The sequence below is a fragment of the Hyposmocoma kahamanoa genome, unplaced genomic scaffold, assembly GCF_003589595.1.
Source record: "Hyposmocoma kahamanoa isolate Upper Pololo Valley unplaced genomic scaffold, ASM358959v1 211, whole genome shotgun sequence".
NCBI classification, from domain to species: domain Eukaryota; kingdom Metazoa; phylum Arthropoda; class Insecta; order Lepidoptera; family Cosmopterigidae; genus Hyposmocoma; species Hyposmocoma kahamanoa.
In genome coordinates, this window is record NW_020653732.1 from 3,744,290 (window position 1) to 3,766,569 (window position 22,280).

At 35.2% G+C, this 22,280-nt stretch overlaps 2 protein-coding genes across 5 annotated transcripts in view; one reads left to right on the forward strand and one right to left on the reverse strand.

Annotated features, from left to right (window-relative positions):
- The window catches only part of LOC113227566 (myb-like protein X), a 32,230-nt gene extending 22,276 nt beyond the window's left edge, over positions 1–9,954 (forward strand). For all 3 annotated transcript variants that reach the window (XM_026460519.1, XM_026460517.1, XM_026460518.1), the window contains exons 12-16: positions 1,737–1,918; positions 3,051–3,177; positions 5,005–5,121; positions 5,536–6,239; positions 9,386–9,954. In XM_026460519.1, coding sequence (XP_026316304.1) covers positions 1,737–1,918; positions 3,051–3,177; positions 5,005–5,121; positions 5,536–6,239; positions 9,386–9,442 — 1,187 coding nt within the window. In that variant the 3' untranslated portion in view covers positions 9,443–9,954. The remainder of the gene's footprint in view (positions 1–1,736; positions 1,919–3,050; positions 3,178–5,004; positions 5,122–5,535; positions 6,240–9,385) is intronic.
- Positions 9,955–14,590: 4,636 nt separating this feature from the next.
- On the reverse strand, positions 14,591–19,104 carry LOC113227600 (translation machinery-associated protein 7 homolog). 2 transcript variants are annotated; one of them, XM_026460558.1, is made up of 4 exons: positions 18,973–19,104; positions 16,871–16,993; positions 15,886–15,936; positions 14,591–14,934 (listed from the first exon to the last, which is right to left on the reverse strand). In XM_026460558.1, the coding sequence occupies exons 2-4, from the start codon at positions 16,991–16,993 to the stop codon at positions 14,863–14,865; spliced, it is 246 nt and encodes an 81-aa protein (XP_026316343.1). In that variant the 5' UTR covers positions 18,973–19,104; the 3' UTR covers positions 14,591–14,862. The 2 variants fall into 2 exon arrangements, with proteins under 2 accessions (XP_026316343.1, XP_026316344.1); XM_026460559.1 differs by lacking the exon at positions 15,886–15,936.
- Between the last annotated feature and the right edge of the window lie 3,176 nt (positions 19,105–22,280).

A 22,280-nucleotide genomic window follows, 5' to 3' on the forward strand; every position in this document is an offset into this window, starting at 1 on the left:
GCGTCCAAAACCCAGCGTTTATATGTATTGTGCGTTGCCCGCGCGGTTTCGATATAGGCACCATATGCAGGCCTTACGTTACGAATAAACTAACAGTATATTATATTGTCGGTGTTTTATTGTGTTATGTTCTTATTTCAAATAAATATAGCATATTCTATAGTCTGTTCGAATCCATTTTAAACGAAATGTAAACAAAACGGTTGGGTTGAATTTCTAAAGCAATAATACAATAAATTTTTATTATCTCAATTATAATCTCAATACATAAGGTAGTCGTGCATTGCTTGCAAAGTTCTTAAAAAGTGATCAGAGCCAATTTGTACAATGTGTTAACACTAATCACCTCACTTACACTGCAGATACTCACCTCACTTACACTACATATACTCACCTCACTTACACTACGTATACTCACCTCACTTACACTACATTATAATCACATTTTTGGTATTTATTTCATTTTTATTATTATGTATCTATGTTAGGATTAGTTTATGGTTTTGTTTAATATTTTAATTTTTGATTTATATTTGTAAGTAAGTTTCTTTGTTTTATTTTTATCTTCCCGCCTGCTTGGACGAGGCGCCATCTTTCTTTTTGTCCATATATGGCGCCACTGAAAACCAGCGTAATGAGGCGTTCTTCAACGTCTCATTACAAAAAGCTGAGTGGTGACGTTTTGGTAACAAAATTAATGTATGATTGTGTTTGTTTTGTATTATTTATTGTAAAATGTTGCCAAATAAATTATTTTTCTTTCTTTCTTTCTTTCTAAATCGAATAAGTAACACTTTCACATATATTTCGAAGATTTTGACTTGATTTGTCATCGCTTTTTCCAACAATATTCTTTGAATAACATCGTAAAATCGTATTTGATAAATGGTAGTCAAAAAGTGAGTTATTTTTTAATTAAAAATATATGAATAGTCTATGTTGCATAGTGCTGTACATAAAGAAAAACATTCATTTCATTCAATTAAAGTTTTTATAATCGATTAGTAATTCGAAAATTTCAATCGCAATCTAACGAATATCTAAGAGTCGTATTCTAGAACTCAACTCAATGCTCAAGTTAGGACTTGAGTATGATTCAAAGCACTAGAAATCATACTAAAGTCCTTGCCATTAGGATCGTATTTCCAGTGCTTGAAATCATACTCAACTCTTCTCAAATCCTGACTTGAGCATTGAGTAGAGTTCTGGACTACGACCCTTAGTGTAACGATTTCAACGAGGATTTAAAATTAAGATTTCGGAAATTTTAAATTTGCTTTTATAGTTTATATAATGAAAACCACTAGTATGACTCAATTAAATGAATCGATTCAATTAATTAATTGATTTGTAGTTGGCAGTCAAATTGGCCATCACTAAACCGTCTTGCTTCTTGTTTAAAATGGATTGAAACGAAGTGTATCACAGTTGGCATACAAATAAGTATGTTAACAACCGAGCTTTCCATTGGTCTAAACATTTTTGACTGCCTCCGTGGTCGAACGGTTACCACGTCGGACTGCCACGCAGAGGTCTCAGGTTCGATTCCCGCTCCGGGAGAAATATTTGTATGGCCTACATATATTTCTCTCATGAGTTTGGGTGTAATTTGTGGTTGTCTATATATGCGTCCATGGCACCCGCGACACAGGGTTTTTTCCTAGTGCGGGGCTATGTTGAGTGTGTGCGTTATGCATTTATTATTTATCTTGTAAATGTAATATTAATGTTTACAGAATTGGAAATCCAGCCCCTAATGCTGCTGAAGCACCCCTCCTGCCTGGAGACAATAAAACGCATGCGGGCGTACGTCGGCAACACGCCGTCCTGGGATCTCAGCGAGACCGACTCCATTCACTTCAGCAAACAAGCTCACCGCATCAGAAAACAAGCGGATCATGTTTATAAATACATGAAGGTAAGTGAAAAGATAATACAACATTTTTATTTAAAAATACCGACTTCATAAGTTTGTGGAATTACATCTATTTGCCAAGTTTTATTTAAATCGGTTAACGGAAAGTGACTGAAACGCATTAAACCGGATTAATTCCCTAATTTGTCACCCGTTGTTAAAAAGCGAGTAACGGAACGAGCTAGTTGTGGGCCTGATGGTGAGCGACACACCTGGCCATAACAGTTGCTGTGCCACCAAGAGCTTCAAATCGCAAAGTTCTTAGGAGCACTGCGCCCGTCATCCCGATACATAAGTTGACAAGTCCTATGTGCCTGTAATTTCCCCTTCAAAATCGGAACCCAGTAATGCTCACTCATAGGTAAGGTGGCAGTACTTCCCTGGACGAACTCTTTCATAAGGAGTTCTACTTGTAGTAATAGCAGTAGTAGAACTACGTAGTAGTACAGAGCTCTCAGAGCCGGCAACGCACAAGCAGTTCCTTATATGGAGTTTCTGGTGCCATGAGCCCCGACGACCACCTCCCAATAAGTCTGCGCGTTTGTCTCAAAAAGAAAATGTTCAATATATTCAAAGTAGCATGGCTTAGTTACTATAATCTTGTAATATAACGATTGTCATGTAACTTAGTGGCTCAAACCAATACAGTTAATTTTTTTTGCCTACTTACTACACGCGGCTGCATTCAGTATGTCCTAAATTTATCGTGAGAAGACACAGCTTTCCATTGCTTAAATTAAACACGCGACATCATCGTTTTTTTAAATAATCTTCATGATTTTTAACCGACTTCTAAAAAGAGTCTAGAGGAGGTTCTTATTTCGACAGTTTTTTTTTGCATTTATGTTACACGATAACTCCGGCTTTTTTTGTGAACCGATTTCGATTATTCTTTTTTTTCATTGGATAGAGGGTATCTCAGCAGTGGTCCCCCTTAAATTTGAAGAAAATGTTGCACCTCTAAGGGTTGTAAACTAGAGGCTGAATCCGATTTCGCGCATTTTCGGGTAAACCGATTTCAATAAAACTTGCCAAATAGATGCCAGTTAGTTCCACTAACTTTTGAGGTCGTTTTTTTATAAAAAAAATTAATGTTTTAATGCATATAAAAGGATTTGTTTTTTTTTTATTCCAGGATCTTTTCACAACGCCAGAAGGTCTATCGTTCTGGGAGTTCTTCTCTGAACGCGTGCTGCAGTTCAAGAAAGCCACATCCACATTGAATGCCGACGAACTGCTCGAAATGGTTCACGAGCCTATTGGTAAGCTAATATTAAACCAGAAATAATATTAATTATACTACTACCGAGTGTATCAGTCCGGCGTTAAGGACAGTTTGTTGGGCACTGGCGCTGCCGGCTCGCGACTGACCGCGGAGCCTATGCCGCGCCCGCGCCTCATGCCTGCCCCCGCTGGCGCACATCTGCGCGTATAAGCGCCCCAGACGCGCTGTAGCCTAGCAATGTAGCAATTCATCGAGTATATAATCAGAAATAGAGACGAAATAAGGGCCAAACATTCCTGGTAACTCATCAGTGATACATCACTTATAAATATCAACTCTCGTTTGCACTGAAATAGTACAGCGCCAACAACTGATCTTTTTTTTGTGTGTGTAAGTCTCCGTACATTCCAAAAAATATTCTGTATTTATTGTAATAAAGATAATATCACTAACAAAGCAAAACATCTAATTACAAAACAAACGGAATCAAATTTCATCGGTAATTCAATATTCAATATGTAATTTTGCAATTTTCGTGCATTATAGCCCTGGTATAGACTAGTATTTAAAGGTCAAGTTAAACACTGGTTTATACCATCGTTTATAACACCGATTTGAAGTTAAACAATTGACGACACCCGTCAATTGTTTCGAGTTCGGGTTGGCCAATCGGAGCGCAGTTGTCACAGTAATGATATGGCAGAATAGTTTTCATACAAATTAATTGACATTTCGTCTTTATTTCTGGTTATATACTGGATGTGCCAATTATATACTCCACTGGAATTTACACTTAGAATTTCATGTAGTTGCTTTATTTAAAAAACTAACTGAAATTAACAAACAAAACTAAAATTAAAACTATCTCCGTAAAAAATACGCCGGGTGCATAGGATCTAGATTGTGTTACAAACGACGATTATTTGAAAATGTAGAACAATTATCATAATGTATGCTAGTATTTATATTCGTGTCGATTACATGATATGCATTAACATTCAATTGTGATATTGATAATAAATATCATATATTCGTATAAACAATGCAAAACAAACATAAAATTATTTAAAAACCAATTCAGTTAAGCAAAGGCTTTAATCAGATGATTGGAGAATATTAGGTCATTACCATTGACTTACAATTATATGGACGTCGGGTCCGCGCTAAAAAGTGTCCGCACTTGTAAGGCGCTAAAATCGTATACAGAGCGCGACACTCCGCTTAAGTCTTCATTTGTTCTACTGACAGCGCGATACTGCGATGACATTACAATTTAAATTTCGAATAGGTTGACTTGGGACATTTTTTTCGTAGTTTTTGTATTAGACCCGTCGTCCATTTATTTGTAAGTCAATGGTCATTACAGATTTTCTGTTAAATTCTTACGTATATTATGGTACAATTTACGTATACTTGTTTACAAAATTAGCGTAATATTTAAACATAAATGACTGTAAATGTGTATTGATCACCTAACTGGGGTTTGGACGAAGTCTCGGGTTCGATTCCCGGTTGGAGTTATTTGGGAAATGAACTTTGCTAAACTGGTTCTGGTCTGAGCGTTTTGGGTTGTTAATGTCTCGGAGTGAACGTCGTAGGTCGATCACCTCTCATAGTACAAGGAATTCCTTTATACATAGGTTGTTTGACACATTATTATTAGTATGAAATAAATTATTTTATTCTATTCCTACATCACTTTACATACATTTCGAAATCCATACAATCAATATCTAAAGTATATAAAGTAATGGACTTTTTTTCAATTATGTAAAATTCTATTTACATTTAACTCTAAACTTAATCTGAGCTTCAAGGCACACGGATAGGATCAATCTATAATTGTTAATTATTTTGTTTGCAGAAATGACCCAACCTACATCACACACCCTCAAGGCAGCTATCGACATAGCTAACGAAGAAGAACCTCTTTTAGAAGAAGAGAAAGAGGACACACTGAATAAAAAAAAGGCTACACCAGGTATTTTAAGACAAATCATTATTTGATTACCAGGGAGCTCCATATGTGTGACATGAATGGCGTTACTTATTTAGTAATCGTAATAATTGGCAGTTCATTTGACGTTTTTTAACGTTGTATTATTATGCTTGCTTTTTGTTTTGACACATAAGTTTGCTCAGTCTTGTGCCACTGGAAAGTTTTTATAATCAACCTGTTTAATGTTTTATACTTCAGGGCGTAGGCTATTAAATGAGTTTTGGGCACATCACAATCTTTCCAAGGGGAACCTTTTCCGATATACAGGCTTCATCACGACATTTTACTATTTACCAAACGTCAGTGCAGGAACCAGCAAAGCATTGTCTATGGACATATGTGCTTTTAGGAATAAGATGTTGCTCCCCATATTTATATAATAATTTAATTTCACAGCTAAGAACAAAAAAGCAGCAAACAGCACCCCTGCAAAACCACCACTAAAACGACAATCGTCACGAAAACAGGTCGAGGAGAAACAAGACAAAGAGAAACAAACAGAGAAACAAGTAGAAAAACAAGACAAGCAACCTGAAAAGCAGGTTAAGCAAACAGAAAAACAGGACCAGCAAAAAGAAAAACAAGACACACCAACAGAAAAAGAGACTGACAAAGAACAAACAGAAAAAGAACCTGAGAACACAGAACAAACACAAGAAAATATAAATGAAAACAGTCAAGCTGATGAAAATAACAAAGTAGATGAGAATAGCACAGCAAATGAAGATCCAAAACAGAATGATGTAGAAACCGAGCAAGAAAAAGAAGTTACGGAGAAGGAAACAGAAGCTGAGAAGGATAAACCAGAAGAACAAACGAAAGAGAAAGAAAATTCAAAAGACAAAGATTCAAAAGAAAAAGGAAATTCTAAAGATAAGGATCCTAAAGACAAGGGTAATTCAAAAGAAAAGGATACTAAAGGCAAACAAGATTCCAAAGAGAAAGATTCTAAACAAAAAGCGGATTCAAAAGAAAAAGATTTAAAAGATATAGAAAAAGAATCAAACGGCGATGAGAATGACAAAAGCGATAAAGATGACAAAGATAAACATGAAGAGAAAGAGAAGGATGAGCCTAGAGCGAAGAGATCCAGAGGAGAGGTCAGTTTTCATTTCCATATATCGTTATAGATTCACCAAATTAACTGTCAATTTGTCGCGAGCTTTTACAGTTATAGTTTATCACGTTTGGAAGGTAAAGTGACAGCTTCATTTGACAATTTATTAATTTATATTTGTGCCCAAATCAACTTGAGTGGCATTGTGTAGACAATGGTGGTGGCTTATCAAATTATGTATTTTGGCTTTGGTTGGTTCCGAATAACAGTGAATGAATCAATCACTTTGTGATTAATATATAGTAAAATTGAGTATATACACCGATCACCGATTTGAAAACAGGATTTCTAAACACTTTCACGATAGGAAAAAAAACACAAACTTATCTCGAAATATTCAATAGGTATTTTACATATACCAATCATTTTTTTAATATCCACTGAACTAAATAGAATAGGTATAGTATACGATATATGTATTTCAAATGGCTTTAATTTATTTTTGAAAAAGAATAAATTCTGAAATTAAACCCGTAACCCTACCGCTCGATCCAGGCAAAATTAACCGTATTAGTACGAGAAAAATTTGAATTCAAGCTGACGTAGAATCGACTCTTTAACAGAAGTCAATCATCACGCGGAACTCTCGAAGCAAAACATACAAGTTAAAACATGAACTCGTAAGAGACGCCACATGACAAGATGGCCGATTCGATTTGTCGATTATATGGTGTAAATATGTTTGCGGATGAAAATTCAATGTTCTGCATCAAGTAGACAGGCTTCATTTATTTCGTTTTTTTTACTGCACCTATCTGGCTGTGAGATTACCCACCTTACGTGAAAAAGACTATAATAGTAACGTCAATTTCGTTTTTGCCATTAGATATAACAGATAATTTTATATAAGTTATGTGTGTTTATTGTGTGAGAAATATTTTTAATAGTCGCACAACGTATTCGTAAACTTTTTGCATGTATACACGTTACAGTCACGCCTGTCACCTGTTGGGGTAGGCAGAGAACATGGATCACCACTTTCATCGATCCTGTCGAGGGTTTATAGTTTTTTCAAACCGGCGTGACTGTATGTATTTATTTGACAGTTCGTGAATGTGTCGATAATGAAAAATTTTTAAGAGTGTAATGTTCCCAAGGCGGATTATGTAGTCTGCACATTCACTGTAGAGCAGTGTTGCCAACTAGATTAAAGCAAATGTCGCTAGACAAGTTCTTAGGGTCTCCGATGCTGAATGGGAATAGTGTCGTGTACATAACGCAAGTTGTTAACGACTAAGAACAATACTACCTGAAATATAAAACCTACCATTTAGTAGCGCGTTCACAAAGGTAGCTAAAACAAAATTATTTTAATGTTAAAGGTTGAAACCTAATTAATTAACAATCTCAGTATCTATTTGCGAAGTTCTATTGAAATCAGTTACCAGAAAGTGCGCGAAACCGGATCCATTCTCTAGTTTGCCACACCTAGAGGTGGAATATTTTATTCAAATTTAAATGGGATCACTACTGAGTTACCTTTTTTCCAACAAAAAAGACTCTACAGACTCCGTTCACAAATGCCAAAAAAAACATACAATCGAATTGAGAACCTCCTCCTTTTTTTTGAAGTCGGTTAAAAAAGTAGATAAATAGAAATAAAATATCTTTGTTAATGTCAAAATCTCGCTTAATCTAGTGACAAAGTCGCTAAGTTGGCAATGCTGCTGTAGAGGCACTTAATTTAAAAGAAACAGAATTATGTCGTCTTTTGATTTCTATTAAACGTTCTGGTACTTGGTACTTGGTGCAACGGGCTGGTATACAGGATTGTTTTTAACATACTAACAGCTTCGCAGGACTATACTCCTAACATCATAAACAATAACTTTTGTTCCATCCAATTTTACTGAGACCGCTCTAAATGGTGATAACTCTGTGTGGTAGCGAAATAATGCACCCATCACCAAATAATTTTATGAATGACACACACGGGAGGCGTTGCTATACAACTTTGGGCGCGTTCTCATTATGTCGTGACGATAGATAGTCGTGCAAAGTGTGACTTGTATATTTAAATGAAGTTGTTCCCATGTAGTGAACACAACACGCGATGAACTGTCGTTCACGACTTTTTTGATATTACGACGACTGACTGTCGTGACAATGGTAAGTGCTACGACGACAGTCGTTCGACGATAAATAAAGCGTCACGATAAAAATGTGACGACAGATAATCGCAGCTTCAAACAAAATACGGTTGTCGTAAACCGATAAATTGTCGTTTCGATCTAGTGGGAACAGGTAGGTAGACATGACAGTCGTTCAACGATAAATGTCTCATGTCACGGTCACAACAGATTGTCGTGATAACGGAACAGGCTAGATGCGACAGTCGCCCAACGATAAATAAAGCATTACGACATGATGAGAACGCGCTCTTAAAGGTGGCATTCATTATCCTGCATTGCAGTCCGCCTCACCGTCCGCCGCGTAATGCTGGATTATGAATGTAGTCGCAGCGTGCAAACCATCCTGCAATCCTGTAATGTGTCCTGCGAGACTCCATACGTGGGCTACACGCAGGATAATGTGTGAGCAGTCTCTTGCCAGCGCGGCGGACTGCCAAACAGGTAGTGGATGGGTTGTTTACTACCAAATACATATCAGTACCACAGTAGTGTTAGATGGTACCACAAAAACTTAAAAGATTATTTTTGGTAAATTTATTGCATTTTGTAAAAAGTCTGGAACAAAAGTTGTTGTTTATGATGTTAGTAATATAATCCTGTGAGGTTGTTAACATTTTAAAAATAACCCTGTATATGATGAGTATAAGAAAAGAGCACTACCCAAAACACCCAAACCAGAACTAATTTAGAAAACCAAATCAGTTGATCTTACTGGGAGTCGAACCGGGACATCGATCGTCGAACATTTAAGCACATTTCTGTTCTCCTGGCGCGTAATAGTGAAGTAGCTATTTAAAATATAGAACCACAATGCCATTTACATTGAAAACGAAAACTATATCAATGTACGCTGCACAGAAGAGCTTCGTTTCAGGACCCATATTGACTCAATTTAGCATAATTTATTTCCCCAATGGTCATAAATGGCATTAGTAGTGTTCTTTTACGAAGCTACATAGAATATCAATTAAAACTTAAAAATTAATCTTTATTTCAGAGTAAGAAGACTGATGTACCACCCCGGTCACCGGCAAAAAGGAAGGCTAAGAATTAATCTATCTTTACAAGATAAAAAGATTATTAATATCTTTTGTATTTTCAAAACGCAATTACGTTTTTTGATATAAGAATACATGTTTAGTTATTTGTAAAGAAAGCGTACTGGTGTTGATAGAATACTAGTGTGATTTACGAGATTTAAGCCGTAAATGGGCCATGTGGCTACAGCCACAAATAAACCAGGCTTTGCCACAAGTGGTCATGCTTAGCCACAATTAGTAAAAAGTTGCTCCATTGCTCTTCCGAAGCGCAGCAATAGCCAAATGTAGCAAACGACAGCAGCTACAAATTGCAAGCAACAGTCACCACAAAGAAGCGACAGTCACATGATCGCAATCCAGTTTCTAGGTGGTCAGTCAACTCCGCATATCAGCCTTGACCCCATCTTGCGTTTAACGCGTCTCTTTCGCGCTTTTGCCGTTTTAACTTTCATCTCTTCATAAGTGTATCTATCGCTCAACCACCCTTACAATATTTTTTCCAATATTTAAGAATAAGTATATATTATACATGCATATCGTAAACTACCCCAGTTTTGGGTTCTTATTGATTGTGAGGTATTCTGTGTACCACTTACTAGATATAATTTTTTCTTTGGTTTTGCAAGTAAGCGATTTACACGGACAAAGTAAGAAAATAATCGCGTAAGGTATGAATAAACGATGAAATAATTTTTTTTAATATTGTTCTCTTGGTGCTTTGAACACCGCAGACACGAAAATTATCTGTTAACGAATTTGACTCCTCTTTCTGTAACTAAGGGGTACACGTAAATATTGACATTTTTGATGAAGGATTTGATGAATCGAGGTGTATTTTTTCTTTGATAAAAATTTTTCGTATTTTTTTGTGTATTTGAGACATTTTATAATAAGTTGTTAATGGTAAAGATAAATCTACTGTAAGCTACTACTAAAAAGTACACATTTTATTAGTCTTAAATTTAATTTTAGACACTAGTTTTAATTCTCATTGTAAATATTTACAATAAATTTAAACCTTTTAACTTGTATATTCTTTATTATTTACCCTGATGAAATATGTTTGTGACCGAATAAGAACAACGGGATTTGGGTAACGCTCGGTGAGTCGTCGTCGGCAAGTTTTGTCAATTGTTTGCCCGTAAACCGTAATTTTTGACTTGCAAACCCTATCTTTAAACGATGCTTTTGTCAATTGTTTGCCTGGCACTAGACGATGTGTTTGTAAATTGTTCGCCCAATCTCTTTACCCTATATTTTTGTTAATTATTTGCGCAATTTCTGATTTTTGACAATAACCTGATGATTTTGACCATCTTTTTGGTTCTTCCACAATCATCTTGTTGATTGGCGTCCAATTTGTAATGTGATATTGCGGTCTCTCCCACTTATTAGTAGGGAACGAGCAGATTTTGGCCTTTAAGCGGCAGGGCCGTGCATTACTGACACTCGATAAATTCTATCGATATAGATTATTACTTTATACATTTATATTATCTACTAATAATCTTACTAAAATAAAATATATATGTAGGTATTGCTAATAAAAATTCAATGGTAAATTCAACAACCAGTATATTCTGCAAAAATATGAAGGTAGTACAGGATCAAAAACGCGGCAAGCTTGAGACGGGCTCGAGCCACATAAAATGTCATAAATTCAACTCTATTTCTCTTGCGATAACAGCGGCTCAGTGTCAAGCCTGATTTATCTACTATTGACGGTATTAACAGTTCATGAAAATGTTGAATCTAAATTCTACGCCGCTTTCTCTTGCTTCTGTTCTCAAAAGGATATAATTCTAGAATCTTCTTAACGTTTTCATTTGCTTCTTTATCTGGGTAAAAATTTATTGAGTTCAATAAAGCACAGAGCGAAATAAGTACTGCCTACTCTTAATCTCTAGTACCTGAATGGCAGAAAAAAATTTGATGCACACGGAACATTCCACTTGAACATTCATATCACATAAATAAACGGTCATGAAACAAAAAAACATATATCGCACAAAGACAACCCGTAGCTCTGGTAGCGACCGTAGACTGCCGAGCAGTACAGACGTGAATTGTTACCTCTATAATATGATCATGACTCTATGTAATGGCTTCTAAGCCACGTGATTTATGCAACACTGAAGATCTTGTAGGGAGTTTTATAAGGCGCCGCGTTTTGTAACGTGTCTTGTGTTGGATACCAGCAACCGGCAACTAGAAGCGATTATTCTATTTTCATACAAATTGCGGTTGCGGCAATAGGCGAGTGTCAGTCTGCTGCAGCCGGCGACTGTGTCGAATTCGCCTAAAGGGTTCGTCGATACGTTATAGACAAGAGCCAGGAAGGGAACCTCATAATGCTGCAGTTATGGTAATTTTTGTATGAAATAAAGCTGAAAGGTGCGATATTCTGGCTCGTTCCCAGTTGTCACCACTGGCTTTGTTGCCACTGGCGAGAAATGGGGAAAAAATCCCATGTTACCAGGTGGTGACAAACGGGATAAAAAGTGTCCGTTGTTGCTGGTAGTCATTTCCACTGGAGACAAATGGGGAAAAAAACCCATATGTTAGTAGGTGGTCACAAATGGGATAAAAAGATCTGTTGTTGCCACTGGCGACAAATGGAATTTAAAATATCCCAGTAGTTGCCAGTGGTAAAAAAAAAACAAATGGAATAAAAAATCCCAATTAATGTTTGTTTATTGCCGCCATCGAAAGGTATAAAATAAAATTCGAGTTTAATGATAAAAGTACAGATCTTATTAAAAAAATTAGTCTTTTCCAATAATTAATAATTACTATTATTAAAAATCACAGAAATAATCACATCATTTCCAATTATTCAGAAAATCTGGGCACTATAAATACAAAACAACAGTTACAATAAAAAAAATTGCTAAATTAGATAAGTAAACTTACTTGTGTGTCCAAACTATTATAGTTGTAAACTATGTGATTATTTCTGTGATTTTTAATTGTTGTATGGTATTGGAAATATCTGATGTTTAAGACTGATTTTTAATAAGACCTATACTTTTATCATTAAACTCGAATTTTATTTTATTCCCTTTCGATGGTGGCAATAAATAAACATTAATTGGGATTTTTTACTCCATTTGTCGCTAGTGGGAACGAAGCCAGTGGTGACAACTGAGAATAAGCCCATATTTCTTGTTAAAGCTGTGGTTTCATATACTAAACCAGGCCTTAGAATATTTCAAGCTTATTATGTAGTAGGTATAGTATCCTATACTTACATTCCTCATTAGTGTCTTCTCTGCTTGGCATTCTTATGTCAAATCCTACACCTTCATATTGAACGTTCATACAAGTCTGAGCTCTGACAGACTTGTTTTCCCAGAAGAACAAATCATTGAACATAGGCGAGTATATTCCTTGGAATAATTTTAGATATTCTTCACCCTGAGGTATGGTGTGGCTTGATCTAGAACTTTGTGTACTACAATGTTCATTTATATTATAATTATCTTTGAAATCTTTGCTACATCCCGGCTTTACCTCATTTGACGAAGAGTTTTTAGAAGTAACATGTTTAGTTTTCGATTTCTTTTTAATTTCAGCAGATTTTGAAGTGTTTGTTATAAGACCGTTAATCTCAGCGTCGCTTTCTGTTATAAACTCAAAATCAGATGAATGATAGCCATTGCAGAGGTCCAAATCGTCATCGTCCATGTTCACTTCTACGGATAGTAACGATATGGTCTCTATGTCAGTCGGTCCATTATCAGATGTTGCCGTTATATTGTTACCTCTTTCGTTTACGAAGTCAATAGTAATGTTGTCTTTTCCAAGTTTTGAAATCTTATTACCACTGTTACACTCGATAATATGGTCATCACTTTTTGATACCGTTTTAGTATGATCGGATCCCTCTATTAGTTTACCTGTGTTTTGAATATCATTTGTCAAATCTTGGGTCTCATCAATTTTACCATATATTTCAAATCTATTATGTTCTTTTACTGTTAAATCAACAACTATGGACGTATTAACGCCAAGTGTTAGACTTTGTATTTCATTTGATTGTACTTCAAAATGTTCAACTTTGTTTGTGTTTTTAAATTGCATTTCATGAACTTCATTATATTCAGTCGTTGATAGCCCAGGAGTAGAAGTTTCATTGTCCGAAAGTTTATTAGTTTTTATGATATGCCTCAATTTTAATAATTGCGTTTTATTTATATCTGAAGTGTTGTATTCTTCTGGCATGCTTTTAGTGTCTCGATTTTTTTTAGATATCTCGCTTTCTTCCAAATCATTGGAAGTGTCAAAAAAATTACCAAAACCATCTAAATTCTGTTCTTCATTTATGATGTTTAGGTCTGTTATATAATCTACCATATCGCTGCATTTAGGCAATATATCGTCTCTATTAATCATGAATTCCTTCAAAACCTCTTCGAAATCATTTATTTCCAACATGCAATTTTCATCTTCTTTGTGTAAAGTCAATTCTGTTTCAGAGTCGTGTTTAGTATTTTGTACCAAGGTGTTAATATCATCGTTATGAAAGGCTATAAACTCGTCAAAAACCTTTAAAGGTTCTTCATTGTCAGAAATATTAATTATATTTTCTTTGTTTATTTCGACAATGCTTTTTTTATTTGAAATTTCGTCTCCTACACTGTTATCATTTTCCGAACCATTATGAAAAGATTGTGTAATTGTAACTGCTTCAGCGCGGTTTGAGTTTTGTTGTAGAGTTCTAGCGGAGTGTTCAATCGTACTATTTTGTTCTACAGTTGAGTGTTCAATGGTATTTTTGAACTCATTATTTTCTTTTAGCGTTTCGTCAAAAACATATCTTTTTTGAAATTGTGTTATGACATTCTTTAGGAAATTCATTTTGAAGCGATTCACTAGAACGATCAAGAAACGGAAAACTGTAGTTTTTTTAGTAGGAAACAGGTTATAGAGTGAAATAAACCAACATTTTTAATGCTGTAAATATAACTTACCTGTTTTTAATAAAGAAATGCAATCAAAACCTGCACAATGTGGAATTAAACTGCGAAGGCTAATGAAAAGTAATCAACATATCTAATTATTTATAACGGCGGGAAAGAATTTGGGCAAAGATGTTTAAGCATATTCTGCCAGAATTAAAATTAGGGGCATAATTAAAACGGCACTCTAGTTTAATATTCACATTTTATTATATTTAGAAACAAATGCATGGGGCATTGTTGAATATTACATTGTCTTGAGATTTAAAAGGCACACCAAATGGCAGTGCACAATTGAGGCTGTTCTATTAATATGTATGAAAAATAACCTTCAGTTGAACTTTTTTAGCATAAAGTTTTAAACATTCAGCCAAAGATTGTCGTCGGTTATTCAGCAAGCAAAGGTAAAGTCTTACATTAAAAATTTTAGCCTAGTAATTAAATACAAATGGAAATAATCTTTCTTGACTTTGTCACTTTTTGCCAGATTTCTTTATGCCGCCGCTCACCAAAGGACCCTTTTGTGCAGCTTTAGCTTTGGCTTCCTGCAAATAAAAACCATTATCAGCCACTGAATAAAGATAGCAATTTGTGTTAAGAACTAAATACGTAATTAGTATTTAATATTACTAATGAATAAATACTGAAAAAAACATGATAAATCACATATCAGGTAAATTTAGTCAAGTCGTTTGATGGTGAAATATGGAAGATGCGGCCGTTGTTTGTTATGTACAGCGATTTTAATCGTTTGTGATACAGTCAGCATGCAAGGACCTTGGAGCTGATTGGTTTTATTAGTCACTACCCCATACAAAGAGCTTTTAGTAGCATGCGGGGTAACAACCACTTTATGGACTGCTACAAATGCGCCAATTCATTTTTACAGGCCCATAGACAGGTGAAAAGCTCACAGGTTGAAATACGGACAAATCCATATTAAGCAGTCTATTTTGTTTCAAATATTCAATAACAGAATTTTGTTTTCTTTGTTTTTACAAAATGGTCGTTCCACCGAACCGCGCTCGCCACCCTGACTCACCTCTGTGTAATGTTGCGACGTTGACTTATTAATAAGATTTTCGTTACACTTAAGACTATGTATAAATGTAAACGTTCGACGCATAACACGCGTAAGATTGATAGCAGCAAAAAACTAACGAAAACTAAATTTGGTGGCGTTGCGACTACACTTTAGAGTCACGCAGTACAATAAGTTGTTTACCTAGCAAGCTAAAACAAATATTGCGAAAAATACAGAATTTGAAATAATTTTTTCCTAATTATTATTACTATGAAATTAATCATAAATCTATGGAAATTACTCATACTATGTATGTATGGAAATTGATAAATATTCTCAGAATTAATATCACTATTTGAAAACTCATCAACCCTCTGGAATTTCTCAGATTGCTGTTCCTGTCTACGGACCTGCACTGAACAATGCCCAGAAGACATCTGAGGCAGCAAAATAATAAATTATAATAACCAACTTTTTTTCCTTTCCGTCTGATAACTTCATCAGCCTGGCTTGTGATATGGCTCTAGAAGTCAAAAGTATTAATGTTTTTATTTCAAGTATGTTTTAATTAATTGTTAATATAAAATAAACATTAACCCGCGCCATATTCGTGAAAGAAATCTGAATATGAGCGGTGAGCAGTATGGATTGTATAATAATAATTGTTTGTACTGTGTACATGAGATCATTTGATGCTCTATGGCGCTGAATAATGCATAATAACTGAAAAAAATCTACAACAAGCATATGAAAGTAATGTGTAGAAGACAGCTGGTGATATAGATTATTAAATAATGCTAAGGGATCTTTGGGTATGTGTCATTAAATGTCCATTATACATTAGTAATTAGGAGAGTGCATTAGTGATTACTTCAACTAAAATCAAATACAAATAGCATTTTAAGGTAACAATGCTGGCATTTAGCATTGCAGAGCAGCCATGCCTAGTCACCTCAATGTGGATTATAATGTATGTGATGCAAATTCTGGGCATAATTTGACTAGTCCCAAAGGCCGTCTTCCCTCAAATATGGTTGAGGAGAGCAATGCCTGGTAAAAGTGTCAACTGATGTTTCCAACTATAATCTTTGTAGAATTTGTCTCAATCTCCTCAATTACTTCAACTCGTCTTCTTATTAATACTGTTCAATTAATATTATATGTGCTAGTCTTTATTCACATTTGTGATCTCACTTTTAACTTCTTTTACAAATATGTTTACATTTCGCATATAAATGCTGTATGTACAAGTGGTCTACATTCTAGATTAAGTCCTTAAATTGTATCTCAAACATGTAAACTGTTTTGTACATGCAATAAAATAAACTTGTGAATGGTCACCACTTGACGAATTGGGTCTGGTCAGGAATGGATCCTGAATGCATTTATTTAGTACAAAGAAGTACAAAAAAAAACAATTAAGTTACACTACAACAAAATACAACAATGAACTATACCTGCAAAGCCTTTTGCTGCTCTTTGAGTTTTTGCTTGAGTGCTACATCATCCTCGTCCAGTTCTTTTGAGTCCTTTTTAGGCTGCTTCAGAGGCTTCTTCTTGCCACCCTCTCGGCCAGACATCTGCAAAATTGAATGTATATCAAATAATTTACGACACCTGAGAACTAACAAGGTTCTACCAAAGAAATAGTTAGCAAATGTAGTAACAAGTACTAACAGCTGGGTCATTCCATTATCACATATGAAACCAACTTAGCATATCACACATCTGTTAAAGATAAATTGTTATGTCTTAAGTAAAAAAATTGTATGATTCTTTTACATTCATAAGTTCAGAGAGAGTCAAACAATGCTAAAATGTTTAAAATATTGTAATTTTCATAAAATTGCCAGCTGCCTCATCTAGTGTCAGCATAGTCATCAGACAGGGACCTGTGCCAGCATTTTGGGAGACTCAATAGGAACCCGGACCCATCCACATATTCAAGCCACTTTTCATATTCAACAAATCGTCATGAATTCTAGAAACTTTAGCAATATCAGTTTTGTTATCATAATAACTTTTCAATTTAATGAATATTATAGTTTTGTGAGTACAAAATAAAAACTTGTTCTAGTGGCCAAATACTATATTTTATAATTACATTAAAGAAATCTATTTTCCTGATATTCATGAAGACAGAGATATTTCAGCTAGAAACTAAGTTAACCCAGCATCATAGCAGTACCCATCCAAAATCAGTTTTGTTATAATTATTCCTAACATTGAAAAGCATGCCACAGCAAATTATAGTATAATATAAATTATATATTGTCCATCGGATCAACATGCTATATAGAAACTTGGACTGAGCATTATTTTCCGAAAGCGTTTTTCCGAAAGAGACACTTTTTTTAAATAATAATAATCCACACACTCAAAGTAGCCCCGCACTAGGGAAACTCTGTGTCACGGGTGCCATGGACACACATATAGACAACCACGAATTACACCCAAACCCACGAGTGAAACAAATGTAGACCGTACAGATATTTCTCCTGGCCCGGGAATCGAACCTGGGACCTCTGCGTGGCAGTCGACATGGTAACCGTTCAGCCATTGAGACAGTTACTTTATTTCAATCTAACGAAAAATGCTTTCATGTAGGTTTCGGAAACAGTTACTAAAGGAACAACATTTATTTTTTAAGAAAATGAAACAGACTGGCACTGCAAGTTATGCATGTCTGTAGTTATTTGTCTATGGCGTTATGTTCTGCAAACACATTATGTTACTTGTGTGCGACTGAATAAAAACAGTTAATTTGTTTGTGATTTGTTCCAATCATGCCTTACAGAACAAAAGATATTAGTATTAACTTAGGTTACATTTTATAAAATAAAGTCCCAAAAACAGTTTTAGGAAGTGTTTCTGGACTGTTCAAAACTGTCACTGTTTTTTGGTAAAATGGATCTTATGCTAGATGCGTTTAATTGATATTTCTATGACAAATTAGACCGCCAACAGCACGCCTAAACATTTCGTCAACCAGTTCTATCTAGGCCTGGAAAAGTACGACGGGAGGTTAGTTATTTTTTGTAATTGTTTCTGGAAAGCGTTTACTTTTAGAAAATAACCGTTTCGCTTCGTTTTTCGATAAAGACGTTATAACCCAGCTCTAACTTGGAAACTATAGTCATTTCAGTCACTGAATAATTATACTGGATTTATCCTATGACGTATCCTGTTTTCATTTGTTTCAGAGTTGAATGACGTTCATAAATTTATTTTAAAGTATATTTTACGCAAACAACACAAGAACTTAGTATCTATATCGTTGTTTATGTATGAAATAAGCTTATACGTTTTTCAAAACAATGTGATTGTAGTATCTTTGTTTTGAAACGTACAATTTCGAGAATATTCTATCACCCGGTTTAAACAGCGCATTTATTACTTGAAATACGTTGCTCTGAACGAGTGCTGTGAACTGTGCGAGATGAAAATTTAGAAAAAACAAAAAAGGTTTTTTTTCATAACCTCTCGACTTTTCGTTCTGGACACGTTTACACGTTTTATTTAAGAAATTTAATCTAAGTTAATCGTGAAGTTCACTTACCTTGATATATTAGGCCAAATGGACGACAAAGAAGTAGAGATTTTTTTTGGGATTTTTAATTAATTTTTGGAATGACCATTCATGTGATGGATGATTTTTTTGTTTGTTTTTTCTTGGCTTTTCTTGCTTACCAATCACGTTCAAAAATGTCAACCATAATTGTGAAAAGAGATAAAGTTATACGAATCTACGTGCGAGTTATCTAGTTACCCACGACAATAGCGCAAAGACTAAACAAATAAAGCGAGATTACTTTTGTTGTTGCCATTTTAATAAACAAATTTCTATTTGCAGGAATGGAAACAGCGAATGTCAAGGTCAAACATTGACCTATGAGGTCAAAGCCGTAATAATTTAAAATATGCAAAATAAAATTACAAAAATCTTTATTTCAGACACTAATTATACATATTGTGTAAGTATTTTCTTAGTAACTATATTAGTAAAAAGTGAACTGTTTATTTTTATTTACATGAATGGACACCCAATGTACATACAAGAATTCGGCTGTCCATCCTCACCGCTATCACCCTGAGAAGATTGTTGGCGCTGCCCCGCACTCTGGCCATTGGAGATGCCACTCGCTTGCGAACGACAGCCTTAAAGCCATCAATTCTAACAAACATCAAACATTTTCGAGGAGCTACAGTATCGAGGCAGCCCCAATAGTCCCCTCAGTGCGTTGTTAAACTGGATACGCATGGCACTGTAGTCTTTTTTGGTGTAATTGCTCCACAAGTTGCATGTGTATAAGGTTTGACAAGAGTGATTTTTACCTCCTGCGAGCAAAATGCAAACCTGCGGGATAACATATTACACCGTACCGACAACGTTCTACGTTGTCTCTCCAGATCCACATCATCCGTTAAATTTTCAGTGACCCAGATACATAAACTTATACACTTTTTGAAGTTCAATACCGTTAATAGTGATTGGTGGCGTAAGATGAGATTTGGTACCTGATTTGAATACAAACAGCACACTCTTTTCAACATTGTATCTTAGTCCATGGGCCTCTACATACATTTAACATAATCTTAAAAGCACTGATTGAGGAGCACAGCAGCACCATGTCATCCGCATAGCTTATATTGTTTATAAAACAACCATCGATAGAGCAGTCCACACCAGTGCTGCCGAGTTCCTTAATCAGTCCATTTATATACAAGTTAAACAGATTAGAAGAGTTTAGCCCTCCCTATCTTTATCAACATTCCATTTTATACTCCTCTAAGGACTTCCTGCCCATCTAACATAATTTGTTTGACTACCATACCAGTACCTGAACAATTCTGTTAATTCTTTCGATATACTCCAGTTATTCATTTTGTCCCAAAGTACACTATACGATACCATGTCAAAAGTCCTTGACATATCAAGGAAGCATGCGAAAGCAGGTGACCTCCTATTGGTATAATACCATCGACATCATAATTTAGGTTATGATGTGGATGCCGGTGATGCTTCAGATAAGAGTATTTACAGTTATTACAGGCCAGTATCACTAGCTTCCATAATGGCGAAAATATTGGACACTGTGTTTAACAGATACATAAGGCAACACGTCAAGCTGCACGATGCTCAGTTCGGCTTTCGGCTGGGTGTGTCTACTGAAGCAGCTAATAAAAAGTTCGTTATGAACTAACGACCGGTCAATGAAACGAGTTCAAGTTCTCACCACACAGTTAAAACTTCACAACACAGGTAAATCCCAAGTTTTTGGCAAATCCACAGAATGTTCGATTATTTCAAATGTACCACTCAACAGGTCGTAGTTTTAGCTAACTTTTGAAATACATTTTGCAGCATAATAACTTAACATTTGCACAGTTAATTCACAATAATTCACGAGCGAAATGTAAACACGTCAGTTAACGATACCACGTCCCGCGCACTTCCAAAGAATATAGAAGATATTTGTGACGAATGCATAAATTTAATAGCTTTGATAAGACCCTGGGAAGGTTTGTTTTGTTTGATGGTTGAATATGTTCGATGCTGAAACCATCGTGACCAGGTGACTTTCCCCTAGTCATGTCCCTGATAATGATGGCAATCTCCTTAGCAGTGACCTTCATTATGGGGTCGTTACACAATTTGCTCTCAGTTTCGACTCCAAACTCACTTGTTCCCGTGCCCACTTTAAAAAGCCGTCTAAAGAGATTGGCTATGACACCGGTCTCGCACACACCCTCCATGCTCACAGGAAGACCCACCCTTTGGTTCAACTTGTTAGTCGCTTTCCAGAACTGTACAAAAGTTTTCTTTCTAAGATGCGACGCTATGATGTCCAATTTTGTTTTCCTCGCCTTAAATTCTTCTCTGGCCGCACGTTTGTTGTCATATGCGCGGCCAGAAGAAGGCTTACCGCACATACACCATTATCGAAAGCAAAGTCCTGACAATTGGTCAAGGTTTGTTGATATTAACATTAGAACATATTGTATTTTTTGAGCACCTATGTAATACGTAAATGGAGTAGAACGCAATTTTCGCAAGATTTAATTGTTAGTATTTCAACTGCTACTTGAAATGTACAATACAAAGAAACCAATACTTTTATTTAAGTATTTACCACGGAAAATAAGTAGTGAACACTAGTCCAAGAACATCGGAGAATGACCGTTTTGGGGGACGTAACAAATATTGGATACGCGCACAATACTGGATACCCTGCTATAATGAAAACTAAATAACACCATCTTTATTTAAAAACTAGAACTACTTCGTCAATGTAAGTTACCAATAATTTGCTAGTTGTCTGCGCCATTTTTGCCTTCAGTTCGCTGTATTCATTAAAAGTGTATTTTTCCGTTCGACGATTTTTTCAGACCTTGATTTCAAAACGCTGTTAAAGTACTGTAAGTGATATTATATTTTGTGACAGTGTCATATACTAGCTAGGCGCATAGCTAGAATACAGAATTTAACGCATTTTACCGATAATTGCGCGGGTTGAAATTTTCATAACCGATTATTGTACAAGTAGGTAGTTACCTCAATATTGGATACCTAGGTATCCACAATACTAGATATCCGACATTGGGGTACCTACGTCACTGGTTGTACAGTATCTTTCATATTTAAATGTTTAATTATTTGTTTAGATGGGGGACGATTAAAAAAGATGACCGTTTACATTTTTTTGTCTACTGCTTTTGCAAATTTAAAAGGATCATTTAAATACATGTCCTGGTTAATAGAGTGTACCCTATACCTATATATATATATATATATATATATATATATATATATATATATATATATATCCATTATTATTAATTAAAATAAAATAATTATATAAAAAA

Coding starts and splice junctions, on each gene's coding strand:
- LOC113227600 (XM_026460558.1), bottom strand. CDS start 16,993: ATGTCTGGCCGAGAGGGTGGCAAGAAGAAGCCTCTGAAGCAGCCTAAA. Junction 15,937..16,870: donor AGCAGCAAAAGGCTTTGCAG/GTATAGTTCATT, acceptor TTTGACTTCTAG/AGCCATATCACAAGCCAGGC. Junction 14,935..15,885: donor TCAGACGGAAAGGAAAAAAA/GTTGGTTATTAT, acceptor TTTTATTTGCAG/GAAGCCAAAGCTAAAGCTGC.